General features: G+C 39.5%; 1 protein-coding gene across 2 annotated transcripts in view; it reads right to left on the bottom strand.

The window, feature by feature from the left end:
• DYNC1I1 (dynein cytoplasmic 1 intermediate chain 1) overlaps positions 1-20,909 on the bottom strand; it is a 299,869-nt gene that overhangs the window by 35,898 nt on the left and 243,062 nt on the right. For both annotated transcript variants that reach the window (XM_045565532.1, XM_045565533.1), the window contains one exon: positions 20,204-20,348. In XM_045565532.1, coding sequence (XP_045421488.1) covers positions 20,204-20,348 — 145 coding nt within the window. The remainder of the gene's footprint in view (positions 1-20,203; positions 20,349-20,909) is intronic.

Genomic DNA, 20,909 nt, shown 5'->3' with positions numbered 1-20,909 from the left:
ATGTAGCTTTTTGATTCTGGGAAGGGTCATTAGCTGAGATTTTAAATTGCGACGTGATTTTTGATAATTTGTGTGTGTGTGTGTGTGTGTGTGTGTGTGAGAGAGAGAGAGAGAGAGAGAGAGAGAGAGACAGAGAGACAGAGAGAGAGAGATTAAGAGAGAGGAGACACTCTCTTTCCATACCCAATCAAGCAGGGCTAACTATCGAGAGGTGGAAAGATGCAGAGACTCCATTGTGGGGGCCTGCTTGCCTGGCATGGGCACCCCCCCAACTGTGGCTAAGCCTCCTAATCCCGTTTATTCTGCTTCACCGAAAGCTCCAGCTCTTAGGGACTCGCTCTCCCCGGCGCCCACCCACTCTGACTGACACCCCCCACTCTCTCTCACGCTTTGGATGGGTAAGAGCCAGGAGAGACTGTCAAGTAATTTTTACCTCTTGCTGAGCTAGTGACAGGCTCAGTACAAATAGCTGCATTGAGAAAGTACCTCCATGCCACGGATCCCACAGCCAGCACCGTAACAAGACAGTGCGGGGCCATGAATACCACCATCTGATCCTGCTGGGCAGATCCGTGCTGAAACGGCAGGACCGGGCGTTCCAAGTGTGTTTTCCCCCCACTCCCTAATCAAAAACCTCTGCTCCAGCCAGTCGGCTGTGCTCACAATCTCCTCCCCACACCGAATCCATTCTGGTCTCCAGCCTTTGTTCACGCCGCATACTACCCTCCTAGAATGTACTATTCCCTTTCCTTCTCCTGCCAGCCCGATCGTGTCCTGCCTAACTCCACCGTCTCCCAGACGCCTACAGAATGCACGGGGTGTCCCTTCCCCTGGGCCTCAGTCCTTGTTTTCTGGCTTCTTTTAAGGCAGCGGTCCTCAAGCTTTTTGGCATCAGGAACTGGTTTCATGGAAGACAATTTTTCCAAAGACAGAGGTGGGGGGTTGGAGGATGGCAAGTGATGGGGAGCGGCTGTCAACACAGATGAAGCTCCACTCGCTCACCTGCCGCTCACCTCCTGCTGTGAGGCCCAGTTCCTAACAGGCCAGAGACCCCTACTGGTCCACGGCCTGGGGGTTGGGGACGGCAGTTTTAAGGTGCTCTATCTTGGAGCTGTTGTGGAGTCTGCTCTATGCTGTTTGTAGTATTTAAATATACTCTTACTTCAGGACTGAAGTGTCATTTAGTTTTGCATGTAGAGCAAGGGGTTTTGTTTTAGACTTTATTTTCTGAGCAGTTTTAGGTTCCCAGCAAAATTGAGTAGAAAACTATACAGAAATTTCCCATATGCCCCCTACAGTGACACAAGCATAGCCTCCCCCATTATCAACGTGCCCCCCAGCACGGTACATTTGTTACAACTGACACATCATTTTCACTGAGGCTCCACAGTTCACACCGGGGTTCACTCTTGGTGGTGTACATTCCATGCATTTGGACACATTTATAGTGACATGTATCTACCATTATAGCATCATACAGAGTATTTTCACCGCCCTTAAGATCTTCTGTGGGAGCAAGGTTTTCAAACAATCCTGGGGGGCTGTGGGTTTCATTCTTGAGGAGTAGGGTGTCTGAGGTCTCTAAGGAAAACATTGATTTTATGTTTTCTTTTAGGTGAGAGTCAAAAAAAGTAAGTAAGCGTGCTGTGACTCATCTGCATGTGCTGCTTTGTGACCGTGTACGTCGGAGTCCAGGCCGGCAGAATTGTCGTTGCTGCAGTCATGACAGACTGGGGTGGGGAAAAAACTCACTGAGGAACCGTGATTAGGAAATGATGCATTTGGGCCGGGGAGGTTAGTTCCTGGAGCCACCACCCAGCACAGAGTCACATAGGTGGCTGAACTGGGAAGAACCTACACCACGGAAGTCAGCCCAATCGTCATACTGTGGACAGCACTGTAGTGTCAGCAAAACATCACTTGTCACATTAAGTTAATGTGGTTCATTTAAGTGGTATTGTTGGGGGTGAATTCAATTTTTAAACTTGAGGGGGCAGTAAAATTATTTGAAAATTATCAGCTATAGCTCAATATGTTTTAAAACCCTCAGGGGCTTCCCATGACCCTTTAGAACAGAATCAGAACTCATTAGGCCAAGACAACTGTGCATTATCTGACCCCTGATTACCTTTTCAAGCTCATCCTCTGTTCTAGTTTCCCTGCAAACATGGAGGCCTTTGACCTGCTCCTCAAATGAGTCAAGCTCACTCCTTCATCACAGACTTTAACCCTTGCTCCCTCTGCTCCTCATCTTCACAGGGCTAATCACTGCTCATGACACACATCTACTCAAGTGTTCTAGTCGCCCATATCGAATAGCTCTTCCAAGTCCCCGTCACTCTTTATCCCTAACTCTGCCTCATTTCCTTTGTAACATCTATTACTACTTGATTATTTATTATGTACAATCCTTATTATGGATGAATTCCCTATTTGCAAATTCTCCTACTCTCTAAAATTTATTTGTAGCCCCCCCAAAGCAATATTTCAAGGTCATTCATGGGTAAGTGTGGAGTGGCACATGTTCCCAGCTGATGATGGAATAAGACTATATTCTGCTTTCTTGTTGCAGCTTTCATGATGTAAATAAATATTCTTTTTGTTGTCTAGTTGGTGCCATGTTTTTCGCATTTTTGCATTTTTTTTTGTTGGTGATTTGGCTGTTTAGAATGGTCTCCAAGCACAGTGCTGAAGTGCTGTCTGGTGTTCCTAAGCACAAGAAGGCTGTGATGTGTCCTACTGAAAAAACAGACAAGCTTTCTTCAGGAAGGAGGGGTTGGCTGGGAGTCAATGTCAATGAACCAACAATACATATTAAATAAAGTGTTTTTTTTGTTTTTGTTTTTTTTTTTTGAGACAGAGTCTCTCTTTGTTGCCCAGGCTAGGTGAGTGCCCTGGCGTCAGCCTAGCTCACAGCAACCTCAAACTCCTGGGTTCAAGCGATCCTACTGCCTCAGCCTCCCGGGTAGCTGGGACTGCAGGCATGTGCCACTAAATAAAGTGTTTTTGAACAGAAATACACATAAAACAAGATCACATATTGATTAGTTGATGACGATGGTGGAGGCTCATAGGAATCTTATATTCCCCTAGAAACAACGGTTCAGTATTTGCCAATTCAGTGTTTGTGGCAACTTTATAGAAGACAACTGCCAAGCATAATGAGAATTACCTGTATTTATTTCTTTTGGTTTCCACATTTTTTCTTCCCACCAGAATGAACATTCCATGAAGTCAGGTATTTTATCTACCTTTGTCACTGTGATATGCCCAGCACCTGGACCACAGTAAGCTCTCAACAGTTATGTATTCAATGAATAAGGAGTGAACAGCTTGTTCTTTGTCCATGTGTATTTAAATTACATTATAATGAAAATAACTTAAGGCAATACTAAAGGTTGACAAAAAATTTTTTCCTTTAAAGAAGTTCTATTCATTATACAAGTTTGAATAATAAGATGTATTCTTTGAACCTGCTGGCACTAGGGGCAGTGCCTCATTTCTAACCCAACTCCCTGGTATGAGCTTAAAAACATTAAGTTCTCCATGAATGCTGATTTGATCAATGAACAATTGATCAAATCTAGTATTCCTTTGATTAGAAGGATAGAGAAGGCAATATTTGCCTTTACTTCATGGCAGAATCTTAATTAAATTTGCACTGTTATTGGCCGGGCGCAGTGGCTCACGCCTGTAATCCTAGCACTCTGGGAGGCTGAGGCAGGAGGATTGTTTGAGCTCAGGAGTTCGAGACCAGCCAGAGCAAGAGCAAGACCCTGTCTCTACTAAAAATAGAAAGAAATTATCTGGCCAACTAAAAATATATGTATAAAAAAAAATTAGCCGGGCATGGTGGCGCATGCCTGTAGTCCCAGCTACTTGGGAGGCTGAGGCAGGAGGATTGCTTAAGCCCAGGAGTTTGAGGTTGCTGTGAGCTAGGCTGACACCACGGCACTCATTCTAGCCCGGGCAACACAGCGAGACTCTGTCTCAAAAAAAAAAAAAATTTGCACTGTTATTATATTCTTGCATGTTTTGTAATGATAACATGTAGATTGGTATATAAACACTCATGGGTACATTTGATTGGACAGAAAGGGGAAAAGATCAATGGAGTAGAAAAAGGGTGATAAATGGAGAATAGAGTAGTCAGAGATATCAATAAAGAATGGACAGAGGTGTTTTTGCAAGTCCATGGGGGTGCAGTTGTGTTTCAGTCATCAGGGTAACCAAATGAGTATTGAAATGAATTTGAAATAAATATAAAATTCCAGAGATTATCCTGCTCTATCATTGTTGCTAGCAATGTAAGTGCTAGTGGCTTAATTTAATTGATATGTAACTGGTCAGTAAGACAACCAGCCTATATTACATATTACTCATTTACTACCCTGACCGAAAGCTATGGGGCATATAGAATAGATAGGAAATATGGCCACTGACCTCAAGAAGCTCATAGCTGAGTGGAGAAGAGGGAAGCAGTTAATACACAAATACAGCAAAAAAGAATTTACATTATACTCAAGTGCTGATTTTTTTGGTGTTGATTAAAGTTACTATAAGAATGGTTTTATGACTATAGGAGCATTATTGAACCATATAAAATTTGGTAAGTTATTCATGCATGTGAGTCTGCTATTAAATGGCACATAAGAATAGGCCGATAGTTCAAGATATTAAACCATTTTCTTTAACACACCAATTTCTAACAGACTCAATCACATTTAACATGAGAAGGGAAAATATGGGACTAAAAGGTATCTAAATCACTCCTCTCTAGACACTAGTTTTCTTGTATGTAAAATTGGGGAATTGCATAGGGGATCTGCAGGGTCCTCCTGAGGTCTGATTTCTAGGACTTAAACCAGGTTTTCTTGTTGTCCTTCTATCTCATTTCCCAAACATGAACTTTGGGTCTACAAAGGACATAAAGACCTTATAAAAATAAGTGGTATATTTATTTAATCACTATCCCAAGTGGTGCTGGGATTGTGCATGTCTTTATGCAAAGCTCCTTCCATGGCCTGTTAGAGCCCCGCCACGTTTCCATCTCTAAACACTATTTCTGAACACTTAATTCTTCCTCTCTCTCTCTCAATACATTCAAGTTTGTTAATTGTGTTGTTCAAATAATCCCTATCCTTACTGATTTTAAAATTTACTTGTTTGACATTATTACCAGGAATGCAAATTGGAAAGATTATATTTAGAACTTGTGAAACTAATGGTTACATGCTTGTCCAAAGGTGTGGAGAACCATGAAATGCATGTTGAGGTGTTTGAAATGATTAGGAAAGTCAGTAGAGCAGTTATCAGTCACGGTTTCCAGAGTTATGTTCCAAGGAATACTGTTCTTTCAGTACGCTCGAGTAAAAACAAATCCCATATTTAAGTCAGTTTAAGGATCTCCACATGCCACATGTCTAGCCCATTCTTGAGGAATAAGTGTAAAAGTCCTCCTTGCTAAAGATACTTGTTGACTATAACTCTTTCTGTATTTTTTTTTAATCTTGGAACCCCTGCCTCTAAAAAATGCCTGTTAAAATTCCACAGAATATGGACGCTGTTGCATGTTGTAGTATAAAGAAATGGCATAATGAAAGGTGTATTTTAGGAAGATTATCTAAGAGGATTATGTAGGAAGAATGAGCATGGGGAGAGACCCACCTCAGAGAAATTGGTAATAATTTTGCCACAAACATGATAAAGAAGACATAGTCATTGCTGGCTTTTAAGTAACCACTTTCCCACTGGATAGACTTTCTGGGGTGGGGGTGGAAAAGAGCATTCTCAGAGAAGAGCATGGCCACTCTAACTTATTACAGATCTAGATTACACAAAATACTGTAAAGAGAAGAAATAAAAATCATATATACACACACACACTTCATTTTGATGGTCCATGGATTGTTATATTAAGGAGATGGTTTTAATAGCAGAAGAATAGAAAAACTCAGCCCATTTTCTGGTTAAAGGAGGGTGAGTGAGAGAGTAAAAAATCAAGCCAATGAGACATAAAGTAAGTTCCATAGGTGGGTGGGAGCCAAGAGTCTCAAGCATAACCCTCATGGGCTGGTGACCCACTGCATCCCCTAATACCGCTGGGCCTGGCCGAGAGATAAACAGCAACTCTGGTTTAAAAGTTAAGTTTTTAATTAAGGAAGGTCCTAAGTGAGAAGGAAACTGACAGCTTATAAGAGACCTCTTCTTACTTTTGACTTGGGCTGAGTTCAAGCCAATGAACCAGGGGACAGGAGAGAAAGCTATTTCACTCTCGCGCCAATTCCACAACATTCCTTTCCAGAAACTTCCACAGAGCTGGTGTGCTTCCAGTAGTAAACACTGAGGCCTGATTCCCCAGAATTTATGGGAAGGCCAGTTACTCCACTTTAGAAAGAAAAAAGAGAGTTTTCAAAGATTAATTACATTTATTTTCCCACTACAAAACGCTTATTTATTCTTTACAAAGTACTAGAAGATTGAAAACAATCTCTGAATGTTTATTGTCCCAAGCTGATAAAGTAGTAATTTCTCCTAATGGGCAATTCTGTTCATTCCTTATTGAGTGAAATGCTGGCAGACTACAGGATAAAGCTGAATAATGTGATGTCCAATGTCGAAAGAAGAACACGTAATTATATAATAAATTGTCAAACATGTTAAGAAATATATATTGTAAAAGTAATTAATATTAGAATATACTAAGAAACAGTCCTTACATGTACTTCCTTAGATCTAAAACAAATGAAAGTACTTCTTTCTGTCTTCTTGTCTTGCCCTATTTAAATCCCCTTTGAGAAGTCAGGACCAGGGGGGAGCAGGTGTGAATAGACTAATGGGACTTTGGGTAAGGACTAAGAGTACTAGTGACAGAAGTTTGTTGGAACCACAAAGGATGAGGAAGGGAATATATATTTGGCCCCCAGATTTGAAAAACCATTATAAGTTGATAAAAAGAAAAGTCAAATTAAGACACAATATAGAAGCAAGCAAATATAAAGCTAGCAGGAAGGTCAGATGAGATAATTCTGCAATGATCCATTCAAGATGAGGTCATGTGGCAGTATATTTACATAAATACACTTAAAATTATGTGACATCAGTGGCACAATGCCGATCACATGGATTGCTCAGTTAACAGTGGCTTCAAGTATTATTATGATTACTGTCATTAGAATTGGGCTTCATCTGGACATGCAGGTGTGGCATGAGTTGGGAGGGGAAGTCTCATGGAGGACCGCAAAAGTAAACCCTGGCTAGCCAAGTTGCTGCCATTGAACGAGGTGGAATTGTGAGCATGCGCATTAATCATCCAATTGATTAATTTCAGAATAGGAAGGATCCATGGGATGCATCCAGGGGTTACTCTGGAACACAAATACTGCTGGTGATTTGATAAAGCAGGCATCAGATGCAGAATGAACATTATGCCATCCCCGTGGTTCAGAACACGGACAGGAAGGCGAGATGTCCTTAGTGCCCACCCTCACTCTGCCTGATATCAAGCAAGAGGGGACGAGGCCCCACTTGAACTTAAGCTGTCACCCTTGTCATCTTCAGATGAAAGTCTACACTCCATTGCATGGCATCACATACCACCTTTCGTCATCTGGTCCTTTCTGCGCTCAGAGCCATCCTTTTATTATCCCCTCCCGGTCATGTATGCTCACGCCCTGCTGAATCACTTCAACATCCAAATCACAACAGCAACAATAACCACAATATTTAATAGCAATAACAGTAATTACTACTATTGCTACTACTTTAATAATGCTTACTCTGTACTTAGCACAGTTCTGAGAGCTTTACATATATTAAGTCATTTAATTTTCACAAGAACCCCTATGAAATAGGTGGTATTTTAATCTCCATTTTATAGATGAATAAACTGCTGCACAGAGAGGTTGAGTGCCTTTTCTAAATTCACACAGCTAGAGAGAATCAACTATCCTATGCTTCTGTGTTTTTGCATACTCTGTACGTTTTGCTGGAATGACCCTCCCTTTCTCCCTTTACCTAACACCTCCTTCAAACTTCAGCTTGGATGTCACCTACTTTGAGAAGCCTCTTTAGTACATTTCCCTTGCCATCCTCCCTCCACCACCTTAGTCTGAGATAGAAATTTCTCTTATAAGCTATGATCTAGAGATGAGATGGGCCCCATTCTTCTGGAAGGAACCACATCCTACAAGAGACAGACTTTCCCAGGAGTCTCTTCAGAAAGAGCATTCCTGCATGTAACTGGGCTATAGTATGGCAAGAAGTAATTGGACACGAGCACGTGCCCCTCAGCCAGGCCTGTTGGGGAGCCTTTTCTCTTGCTCAAATGCTCACCCTCCTGATGGGAGGGGCAGCTAGGGACACATGCTTGGGTTGCCCATTCTTAAAAACTAATTGGAATTCTATTCATCTACTTTGTAAGGAAAATATTTAGGAGGCCACTCTACTCCTAGATGGTTGCCTTAGGTTCCCTCCCCCCAATAATACAATGTCTTAATATTTTCTAATAGGATTTTTAAAGTTTAACCTCAGTTTTCTAATTATGAATATTATATTTCAACATCATGGCCATGAATTTTACTGCTCAAAACCACTGCCAAGTAAATATTTGCTACAGTTATGTCTTCAATGTACATCTTTTTTAAAAAAAACCCTAGGGTTTATTTGTTCATATATTAAATCCATGATTTATTAAGTGTCTACTAGGTCCCATGCACCATGCCAGGCAATGGGGACACAGACGAAAAAGACACAGGCCTCCTCTCAAGGAGCTCACAGTCTTAAAGGGAAAGGATGGCAATGCGATCACAGTTGCATACTCACCATGATTCGGTAGATAAGACAAAGTATTTTTATCATTGTATTATTTATAAAATAGCCATATTTAACACTTATTACAATACATAATAATTTTTAATGAATATATTTGAAAGGTATTAAAATCAATGTTCTTCCCTAGGGAAAAAAAAGTTTCCAATCTCTTTCATTTGTAATAAATTCAAATTATCATTCTTTTCTAGTAGGTAAGAGGGAAAACAATCAGCTAAGACAGTCATCTTTATTTTAATCCTAGTAGAGGATGTAAAAGTGAAATAGGTAATGCTTATTTATTGATTTCACAGTAGTTGCTTGAAAATTGAAGATTATCTGTCTAATTTGTGCAAAGTCATCATTCTCCAGTCACTCAGAAAATTTCATTCTCAGAATCACTGTTAAAAGATTAGAGGAATGAGATGCATGTTAACTACCAGGACAGATTCTACAATGTCAAGATATATTTGGAGGAAGTCAGTGATTTCCATCAATCAAATGTGAAAGGTTTTTGGATGACAGCACCCCAGGGTGGTGGCCAAGATCCACATCACATACCAACACATGGGTTAAGTTAGGCCATGTACCTGACCAGTCAACACAAAGGAATTGGATTTTAGGGCCCAAAAGTCTAGCGCGGAAAGGATTTAGAAGATAGTATCAATACAAGTAAAAGAAACATAAGCCCTTTGAAGTCTAAAGAAAGGGACTAACCTGGCAAATACACAAACAGTATCAAGAAACTAAATCCTTCTGAAGCTGTACCAGGACCAAAATAAATATTAACCCAATGTTTAATTGGAATTTACTGAAACTTTCCAAACTGGATGCAATGATAGAAAGTCCAAAGACTCATAACTTGTCTAGCCACTAAGCTAAATTGCAGCACAGGAAAAAAAAATTATCCAAAACCTCAGCAAACAGAAAAGCTGAGTGGAATAATGAATGTTTTAATCCAGCCAAGAGTACATACTTTATTTCTAAGCATCAACTCCAGCATTTTTTGATGGATGGGAAATTTAAAGTGCTAAGATACAGTAAAAGGTAAGAGCTGGTACTCAACAGAATTTATTCAGGCAATGCATTTTTACTTTTTAAAAAGATCATAAAGGATAGACTTAAGCATGCAGCTTTTTACTGTACTCTAAAAGCAGCCTCACTGATGTACTTAAACAAGGATGTTCCAAGGGACTAATCAACATTATTAAAGCAGCAAAGTCATCAAAGGAAATGAAAATGGCAAAGTGACCCCTGGAACAGCCAAGAAGCAGGTCAGGGCAATTTTTGAAGGACCAGGTCTAGTGGCAATCATGAGGATAAATACAGATTGTGGGGGGTGAAACTGAAGTCTGGTGGGAAAAGGCAAAAGATAAACAGGACAAAAAAGAGACAGCAAGGTCAAGGGTTTGCGTTTCTTTTTGTTTTCAATGGGTTGGATGGACGGGGAAGTTGGGCACATACAGAAATAGAGACAGATGATGCTAAGTATGAGAATTCACGTGTGGCTAAGTAGAGCACCTACACCCTACGTCTTCCATGCCTTACTCCCCATGCCCCAGCTAGGACACATCTGACTGTTTGCTCTACTATTCATTTCGAATCTCCCATGTACTGTCCGTATAGTAACCAACCATTAACAATAGAATTTTCCACACATGGTTATATTTTAACTTTTTATCTACAGGGACAAGAGTCATATAGTTTATTTCCTTTACTTCCCTCAATATATCTTACATGGAGTTAAAACAAAATATGTTGGTAATTAAGTTGATCAACAAAACTTTCACTATCAACAATGAAATTTCCATTACTATGCTTAAAAAAAAAATGCCCTTATTTATATTGCCTTAAGTTTCTGACCAAAAAAAGTATTCTGTCACTAATGTGCAATTCCTTATTTTTCCTTAGTGAGTCAAATTAGTTAATAATACAAGAGAGAATCATTTAAAAATATTAAGATTGTATAATACTATTAGGTAGGTAAATTATCCACCTATAATAAATGGGACTATCTGGTGTTCATAAACTAAGCCAGTCTTTTGTGTGTTGTTAAAAACCTCAAATACCCCCAAATATGCAGTATTACAGTCCTCCTTTAGCCTTTCCTAGTTCAAAAAGTCAACCTGCTCAATCTTCAAGGAACCTTAAATAAAACCATATATAAAATTAATGGGAATATTAATTATTCAAATCACAAAGACAATTAACAATGACTGCATTTTCTCCAAATATATTTTTTCATTTAACAGAAATATTTCTAATATTCTATTATAGAGAAGTTTTATTTTTTAATTTTGATCTTTGCAGTTGTAGCTTCTCTCTTTCTAAAAGTATGTGATGTGCTATTGCCTCTCCAGCAATCATTTTAGTTATGCAAAGCGAATTCATATGGACTTGGCTACAGGCTTCCAGATTAGATTCCTTTCTCTCCATGTGCTAATTCCAGCATGACATTCTCCCCCGGAATACATATTTTCTTTTTTAATATTTCATCTTTGTGTTAGAAATGTGAATTCTTGGTTAGTAGAGTATACAAAATGCACATTTGTATTGTCAAATTTTTCTGTTGTTTAGTTTGCCTTTGAACTTTCTTTGGTTATCTTTATGAACTATATTTGTTTTTTATGAACAAAGTATTATACGGTAGCCTCTTTTTACATTTGATTTCAGACTACTTCAAAGTCTTGTTTCTTAGCATCAACTTTCTGCAATTTGGAGGATTCTTCCATATGTTATTTAATTTACAAGCTTAAGTGTGAGGGTATCACTAATCCAATTATCGAGTGAGACTCCACCATAAACTTCTTTGCTTTTGTTCAAATAATAAAATAATAATATCCAGTGAGTTTAAAATAAAGATTACTAAGGTAACCATTATTGTCGGAAGGGACTAAAATAATTATCCATTTCATTTCTTCCTCAGCTGCGCATCTCTCTGGAGATTCTCATTGTCAATAAGACCGAAAAAAAGCCCGAACCCTCCATTTCCAGTATTTTAAAAATAGTATTTTTTTCACTTTGCCCTTTATATTAAGACAAAGAAGGTTATTTTTAGTTATAGTCTTGCAAAAGTGATTAATAATTTTAAGAGATGTAGTTACTATTTCCTTTAAATTTTATGCACGCTCAAATTAAGAAGAGGAGAAAGATACTAGCCCATGCCTTCAAGAGTTTCAAGCATAACTATTGTTCCCCGTACACCACAAAAAATTATAATTACTTTGGGGTTTCAAGTACATTCACAGCACAAACCCTTGGCCAGAACAAGTAAGGCATTAATTACACAAGGAAACCTGGCTGGGGGTGGGACACTAGTTTTCATCCTCCTGCCTGAACCCTAAACTAGCTCTCCAGGTCCCTGGGAGAAAGCAGGGATCTCTCGAAGTAACTGAACTGCCCCACCAGCTCTGTAGGACGGGAAGTTTGAAAAAGAACTTCACAGTGATTTAGAGCACGGATCTTCATATTCTAGCGGATCCAGGACTACTTGGGAGGCTTACACACAGATTGCTGGGCTCCATCCCTAGGGCTTTTGATACAGAAGGTCTGGGGTGGGACCTGGAGAATTTGCATTTCTAATAAGCCCCAGGTAATGCTGTTGCTACTGACCAGGGGGCTACACTTTGAGAATGCTTAAGTCGTACATCTCCCACATCTGAATCTGTGGATCTGCTACTGTAGCAATGGTGTGGAGCAGTTGTGGAGAGCTTTGAATGTCAGATTCAGGAGATTTCTGAAGACCTAAGAGATTCAACAATGGCAACTTTACTAATTCCTGAGGCTCTTCTTATCACCTTGTAAATTTAAATTAGACATCACCCATGAAATGCATCTGTGATAATTAGCCTTAGCTGATCCTCAAACCTGTGCAGTTCAGCCATCCTGTGGAGTCAGGACCTTACCCCACTTCTTACAGGACCTGCTCTAAACCTCCCTCCTCTCCCACCACATCCCAGTTCCCAACACTGTTAGCAGATAACCGTGTCTCTGACTTCACCAAGGAAAGAGGAACCTTCTCTCCTTCCCTGCTCTCCCTCCACTTCCATTTAGCTAAACCTCCCTGCAGCCTTTTTCCAGGCTTGCCAGTGTCCTGCGTCTTCTCCCTACCCCGACCCCACACAGGCACTTGAAATCCTCTTTCTCCACTTTTTAAACCACACACTATTGATCTACACTTCCCACTGGCTCCTTCTCGTCAGGCCACAAACCTACTCAAGTCTCTGAAAGAACACAATAAGAATGGAATCTGTCCTTGACCTTGCTTTCCCTGCTGGTCACCACCCTGTCTTTTTCCATTCGCTGCCTTGTGTCTGTCTGAAAGAGTAGTCTGTATTTTCTGTGCCTGCTGTCTTCCCTCTTCACTCTCCAACCACCCACGATGTATCCCCAGTGCTTCACTAAAATCGTTCTCACTGAGGTCCACGGACCCTCTTCTTGCCTTGCCACCTGTATATTTCTTGATATCCCTGGGCTTCAACACCCTTTATCACATTCTTTTATGAGCATTCTCATGCCTCAGCACCCATAGCATCTGCAGCTTCAAATCACATCCTATTCATAATTTTCACCTTGGGAGTAAATGGCTAACTATATGCCGATCACTGGTATGTCTGTATTTTTAACTCAACTCTTGTCCCTGAACTTCAGTATTGCTGTGGTCTGAATGTTTGTGTCCTCTTCTCACCCCACATAATTCATATGCTGAAACTTAATCCTCAGTGTGATAATATTAAAGTATTAAAGGGTGGGAGTTTTAGGAGGTGATTAGGCCATGAGGTCTCTGTCCTCAGGAATGGGATTAGTACCCATTTTAAGGCTTGAGGGAACTTTTTGCCCTTCTGCCATGTGCTGACATAGCAAGAAGGCAACATCTATGAAGTAGAGAGCTTTGATATTGGACATCCCAGCCTTCAAAACTGTTAGCAATAAATTCTGCTGTTTATAAATTATCAAGTCTAAGGTATTTTGTTACACCAATCTGAACGGATTGAGACAAGGATCTTCAATCACCTTGTAGGAATTTCCAGGCACCTCAGTTTGAGTGTGCCCAGCCTGCTAATTTTCTACCTCCAGCCTGAGTCTGCTCCTCCTCCTGTAATGCCCTGTCTCAGTCAGATGTCTAAGGCAGAGATATCAGAATCAGCACTGACTCCCCTCAAATCAGGTCAGTTAGTGACTGGATGACCAAACTGGGCTTGTAAGTGGACTTCTTGTCTCCAGGCTCTGCATGCTGGTGTAGAAAAGAACATAGGCTATGGAGTCACACAAATCTGAATTTGAATCCCAGTTTCCTCATTTATTCACTGAGCACATCAGGCAAATTATTTAAGCTCTCTTGTGCCTATTTTCCTCTTACATAAAATGAGATACTAATATCTACTCACAGGTTTATTGTGATAATTTAATGGACTAATGGATTTAAAACATTTAGCACAATGCCTAGTACACAGTATGACCTCTATAGATGTTGATCTTGGCCCACAAGCAAATTCATCTTGCATAGTATCGCAAAGCAAACTCCTTAAAATTAAATTTTGATTAATTCCCTCCTAGAATGACTTGTCATCACCTATAAAATAAAAATAAGTCTACATAATCAAGTATAGACCTATGCTTCCAGCCTCATTCCCTAACTGGATTCCCTACCTTCCAGCCATGTGGATGAAAATGGCTGCTTCTGCATTTGTTGACTCAGCTGCCTGGAACGCAGCCTGGTCCTCTGTTTGCAAGGTAAGCCACTCCAATAAAGTTTCTGCTTCAAAGTGAAGTCTTCCCTGACAGTGGTTTAACGATGAAACTTGGTGTGGTGGGGGTAGCGGGTAGCGGGAGGGCAATGTAATGTGTTTAATTTTTTTTCCTCTTTTTTTCCTGGCAGGTGTGTTGTTACACACTCTTTAGTAGATTCTGACTTCCATGGCCACCTTCTTGCTTGCGATATGTTTTAATTCCCTCTCCCTTCATGCTGCCCTCATTGTGCTAGAATTTGTCAAGATTAGCACCCTGTTCTGAATTCTAGGCCCTTTTTTTTTCCAGCCTCCCTTCCCATTCCTGGTGGGGTCTCAAGAATTTTCTAAAATCATTAATAGTTCTTATTTCACCTGAACCCATCACTCACTGCTCCCTTCCTTCCAGATGTTTCTACCATGGCCTCCTCCCTGCCCCCATCTTTCATTCCATGGCAAATGTTTTTGCCTCCATCCTTAGCCTTCTTATTGGAATCTCTCTCTCCTGCCTGCTCCAGAGGAATCCTTGCTGTGCCATAAGCTCACCACCCCTCCTGCCATCTCCTCAGGTAGAAGCTGTTCATTATTATGTGTTCTGTTTCAGGATAACAAGAGGGCCTGCTTCTTACTTGCGTCCCAGGGCTTTTTCACAGCTCCTTAGCTCTCCAGTAAAAAGTCCTGCTTCTTCCAAGCTCAGGTCATCTGGCTGTATCATCCTTTACCTCTTTTGAGCTACCTTCCTAATTTATTGAGGATGGTAGCACTGTGATCACTGTCTGGCCATCTTTCTCTATCTCAGTCTAGTCACTGTTCTGGCGCACTCCAAAGCCCACAGCACACCAGCATCTTGACCTTTTGTTTCTGTGACCTCCTCATTTCCAGTGATTTTCACCTTCACTAGACTTCAGCTACACACATGATCACATCTTTGACTTTTTTTTAAATCACTTGCAACTATTTCAGTTGTAAAATACTAAATCCAAACATCCCATTCCCTAACAATAATCTCTTATTTTACTAATTATCTTACTCAATTACTTCCTTCATACCTGTTCTTTGATCTTATAGGAGCATCCAATCCCTTGCTCCCTTTTCTTTCTCCTGTCTCTATTTCTTTTCTGCTCCAGCTTAGAATCCTTAGCTTGTAACATCAAACGCTTTCTTGTCCATATCTCCAAATTCCATGTTCAATTGTCTTCCTGTCACGCACTAGTAAGGCTCTAGCCCCAGATCCATCTAACCGTCCCCGTCCTTCAGGCCCATGTCTTCACTGCCAAGCTCTCTTGGAGGAAATCCGTCCTGAAGATTAAAGCTACTAAGAGATTCTGGTCTCTGACTGCAACCGGAGCCTCCACACTGCCCAAAGCCCATCTTTGGTTTTTCTAATCAGCTCTTTCTATGCACTGTGACCAGCCGAAATCCACTTCCTTCAGTACCTCCACTTCTCACTCAGCAGAATATTTAATCTCCTCCCTCATTGGAAAAAAAAAAAAATAGACGTCATAGGAGAGTTTGCTCTGCCTTTACCCACTAAACCTACACTCCGACACGCATTTTCTCCCACCCTTTCTGCTCTCCTGTTACCACAAAAGCTCACATTTAAAACTCCTTCCCCTGCCCATGCTGTTAATCCCATTCATACCAACATCTTCCTGGCGCTTTCTCTACCTTACACTTGGAGATTTTCTATTCGCCTTCTTTACTGGCTAGTCTACAGCAGCAACACCTTCCAGAGTCTCCAATATCAAAATATCGAAAAAACAAGGAAAGAAAAGAAAACATCTTCATTTTTCTTTAGTGCTTTCTCACTTTCCACTCGCTCCTTAACCTACTGTAATTTGTGTCCCACCCTCAACACATCCCAAAGAAACTGGCTTTGCCATGGGCACTGGTGGCTTCTGAGTTGCTAGGCACAATGGACATATTCCAGCCCAATATTACTCCTCTGAAATATTTATCATTGTTACTCACTCCCTTTTATTCTGTTTTTCTTTAGTGTTTTACTATAGAAAAATTCAAACATATTTGTAAATACAAAGATTAATAGCAATCATCTGCTTCAGTAATTATCAATACATGGCCAGTCTTATTCCTCTATGTCCACAAGCTCTCCTGTTCCCAATTGCTTATTTTGAAGCAAATCACTGACATCACATAATTTCTTTTGTAAATATTTCAATATGTATCCCTAAAAGGCAAATCCACTTAATGTGATCATAATATCATTATCACCCCTAACAATAGTAATTCATAAATAACATCAAATAAATATACAGCTAGTCTTTGCATTTCTCTGATTGTCCTCTAATTTCTTTCAATTGGTTGATTGTTTGAATGAAGATCTACATTAAGATTCATATTTTGAAATTGGTTGAAATGTCTCAAGTTTTGTTTTGTGATTTGTTTTGTTCTATAGTTTCTACTTCCATTTCTTTTTTGCCCTTGAAAAAATATTTTTTGGTTTTGTTACAGAAATGAAATCAGTTGCCCTGTAGATTTTCCCACCGTCTGGATCTGGCTGATTATACCCCTGTGGTATTATTCAATATTTTGCATCTGCATCTCCTATTGCCTCTAAATTCAGAGATCTAGAGGATTGATAAAATTCAGATTCAAATTATAAGCCTACTTCAAAAGTGCTATTGTTTATTTCTATAAGTATAAAGGTTATTTCAATTTTTATATTGACAACATTATTGGCAATAATCATTGCCTAGATAATAGGGCTGGCAAAATGATGATATTAAAATGCTATCATTTCTTATTCCTTAACTGGAAAAACTTCCCCTCTTCAACTATTTAGTAATGTTGAAGTACAAATCCTATAGAAAAAAACAGAATAAATGTTTGACTCTTTCCTTTCAAAATTGTGAGTTGGTTTGCCTACTATTCTCCAAAGGTTACTAGTGAGGTTTTTTGTTTGTTTTCTTCAGTGTCATTATGAACTCATGAATCTATTACCCTTATTGACATTCTTTGGGTGAGCAGAAGTTGTTCAACTTGCCTTCCAAGTCTTTTTGACACAAACTTTGTAGTGTTTGGTAGCTTCCTTGCTTTCTGTTATAGCAAAATTTTCTCAGTTCATTTTACACATGTCCTGCTCTTGTCCTAGAATCAGGAATTTCTTCTAGAATCCCTGGTTTCTTTTTAGCAGAACTTGTATTTTGGGAGCACACTCTCAGCACCAGGAATGTCATTACTATTGGATTGGTCACTGTTCCTAGATCTTTTCAGTAGACAGTGTAGTGAATATATATTCTTTTAGATTGAAAAATAATATACACCAGGAGTTCTTAGTGACAAGTCCAACTCAAATTCAGGATCACTACAGAATTGTTTCTTACCTTCATGCTAAGTATCTCCTTTTAACCAAGCTGATAATCTCAGTTCTCAATGACACTAACATAGTCATTTATGTCATGATACAAATACAACAGTCTCAGAATACCAGTAACAACATGACAACTGGCAATATGAGTATGAGAAGTAGCTTAAGATTTTTTTGTAGTTTTTTTTTTTAATACTTAAAGTACATCCCTTTAGGAATGAATATTCAATATGCAGTGTTTTAAAATCACTTTAAATCATCCCTTACTGTAAAGTTTTTGCCACCACTTTGAACCACACTGAAAGTTGATCCATGCTACTTTAAATTTTTCAGGAACCAATTTTTAAATTTATTTTATTTCATTTTAAGACTATATAAAATATTTACATGGTTCCAACATCAAATGTACAAACAAGGTATATTCAAAGAAGTCTGGCTATTACCTCTGTTTCTTTCAGCCTCTTGCCTCCCTATAAGTAACTTTTGTTGGTGGTTTATTCTTTCAACTTTTAAATATATATAAATATAATTCTAAACAATGATAATATACTATTTGTACTTCTCCCTACCTTGCTTTACTCATTTAAAGATATATCCTAGAGATCACCCCATAATATTAATAGTATGGAGACGTCATCTTCACTTTTTCTTGCACCTCCACAGCCGTACTCCCTTGGGGGGACGCACCATGCTTTTGATCCACCCGGTGCCCTACTTATGGAGGTTTTTTAGTTGTATTCAGTCCTTTGCTATTCAAGTAATCTTCAGTGAATATCCTTCTGCATATTTAAAGATAACGCACACCATGAGTTCTTACTGATAAGTCCAACTCAAATTGGATATGTCTTTTTCTTATTTTTGCCAGTCTATCTTTGGCATAGATTCCCAGAAGTGGAAATTGCTCTGTTAAAGCATGTATTATTTTTAGATGTTGCCACATGTATTATTTTTAGATGTTGCCAAATTCTCCTCCATAGTGTTGTGCCATTTTGCATTTTCAGTGGCAATGGAAATGAGAATGGCTAGTTTCTTTCAGCTTCATCACAGAGTCTGTTGTGAAACTTAGATTTTTATCAATCTGAAAGCTGAAAATAGGTTTCTCAACTCAGTTTTCATTTGAATTTCTCTTATAAGGAGGTTGTGCATTTTTAAGAGCCCATTCTGTACTTTTGACATGGTCTTCTCCATTGATACCCATGAAGCCACACACAAAATGCTAATTTGTCTTTTATTACTTGGGTTACTTTTTAATCTCTTTTCTAGTTCCACTTCTCCCATTTATTTTCTGAGTATTCCTCTTCTTCCAGATTGAATCTTAGTGTTTCTTTTAAAAAACACTCTTTTGGCTGTGAATATCATTGCTATTGTGACTGCTACCAGGTGCATACCTGCAGCTATCTCTCTTCATCTGTCCTCGTGGAGATGTTGAAATGGGCCTCTCAGGCCCCTTAACCTCAGCATGTGCAAAGCTCTTCCCCTCCATGCCCTTCCTCTGGTGCTCTCCAGCGCAGTGAGGGCTGCCACGATGCACCAGCTGCCCAGGTCAGAAGCCTGGATCCTCTGCTGATTACTCCCCCTCCTTCCTTCCGCCTAGCAAACCAATCACCAATTTCTGTGGCTTTTATCTCTCAAATGGTTCTCAAGTTCATTTACTTCTTTCCATCCCAGACCACTAGTCTAAGCCATTGGGCACTGTCATTTCTTCCCTAGATTACTGTACCTTCCTCTCAGATGGCTTTTGCTTTTCTTCTTGCTCTAAAACATAGTCAGAATTACCTTTTAAAACACAAATAACATAATCCATTTACCAGCTTGAAAACCACCAAGAGAAAAAAACAAAACAAAACAAAAACCCCAAAACCCATGCCACCAACCAAACAATAAAACAAACAACTGAAGTCCCAAAGTATATTTTTCCATTAAGTACACACATAAGTAAGTAAACGCTACCATGTTCTGGAAGACCAACACTGAACTGATAAGAGAGGTCACTTCTGGGGAGGGGACTGGGGACAGGCAATGAAGGGGATGCTGTGGACCAGGTTAGAGTTGATGAAGAATGATGTCAGCTTCATCATTATTTGAACCATTGGAATTTTTTACAGTCAGAATATTTTCCAGTATTACTTTATATATTTAAAAATAAGTAAAATGGACTGAGAAAGTGAGCCTTAACTAGCTCTGAGGCAGGTTGGGTTCACCAGTGGGTGTATGAAGTTCCAATGCCAGTTCTCCTGGAAGAGGGTTCAGGTGCAACTGTCCCCTACAACTTCCTCAGAAAGTGAAAAACCATCCTCTTCCCTTATATATTACCTGAGAATTTCAATCAAGGGATTCTTACCTTTGTGGTCCACAGTTTGACAGTCCAGTCAAATGATGATGTAACAAACAGGTGGGAAAAGTCGATTGGGCCCACTGCCATGTGGCAGTTAATTCCCGTCACTGGCCCTTGGTGACCTTCAAAGACCTCACCGATGCCAGCTTTGCTGCATGAAGAGCACATGTGAGTGGTGACCTTTGCAAAGCAGAGATTGCTTAAAAAAAAAAACCCCAGACTCATCTCTGCATAATTACTTCTCCATAACTTAGAACCACCACCATACACCACTAAAAATGAAACTGCTTTCACAGTTATCTTGAGGGAAGGAAATTGTTTGCAAACATGTGACACTATTTTTGGTGATTAAAAAAACAATCTGGGGCAACTTCATCTCTTTAAAATTCAGAATTTAATATCAAATTTTATCATTTAATCCTTTTTCAGGAGTTCCTCAAGTCCTGTCATTGTAGATGCAGCTATTTTGATGGAAACAAATATACTTAGATCTCAGAAGCTTTCATATTTATAGTAAGACTATTTTATTCTTGAAGTGGCATTTTGTATATGTTCTATTATATTTTAACTCTTTTTGGGGAGCCTAGTGGCTATAAAATTCCAAACACCCTTGGAGAAATAATTATTTATTCTTTCCAGGAAATTTCTTCAATTAAGTTGCATAACTAAAAATGTAACACTTTGTAGAAACCTTTGTCACCATGATACACAT

This window comes from Lemur catta, chromosome 11 (assembly GCF_020740605.2).
Source record: "Lemur catta isolate mLemCat1 chromosome 11, mLemCat1.pri, whole genome shotgun sequence".
In the NCBI taxonomy this organism is placed as follows: domain Eukaryota; kingdom Metazoa; phylum Chordata; class Mammalia; order Primates; family Lemuridae; genus Lemur; species Lemur catta.
The sequence above is the reverse complement of the archived record's forward strand: the minus strand, read 5'-3'. Positions and strand labels throughout refer to the sequence as shown.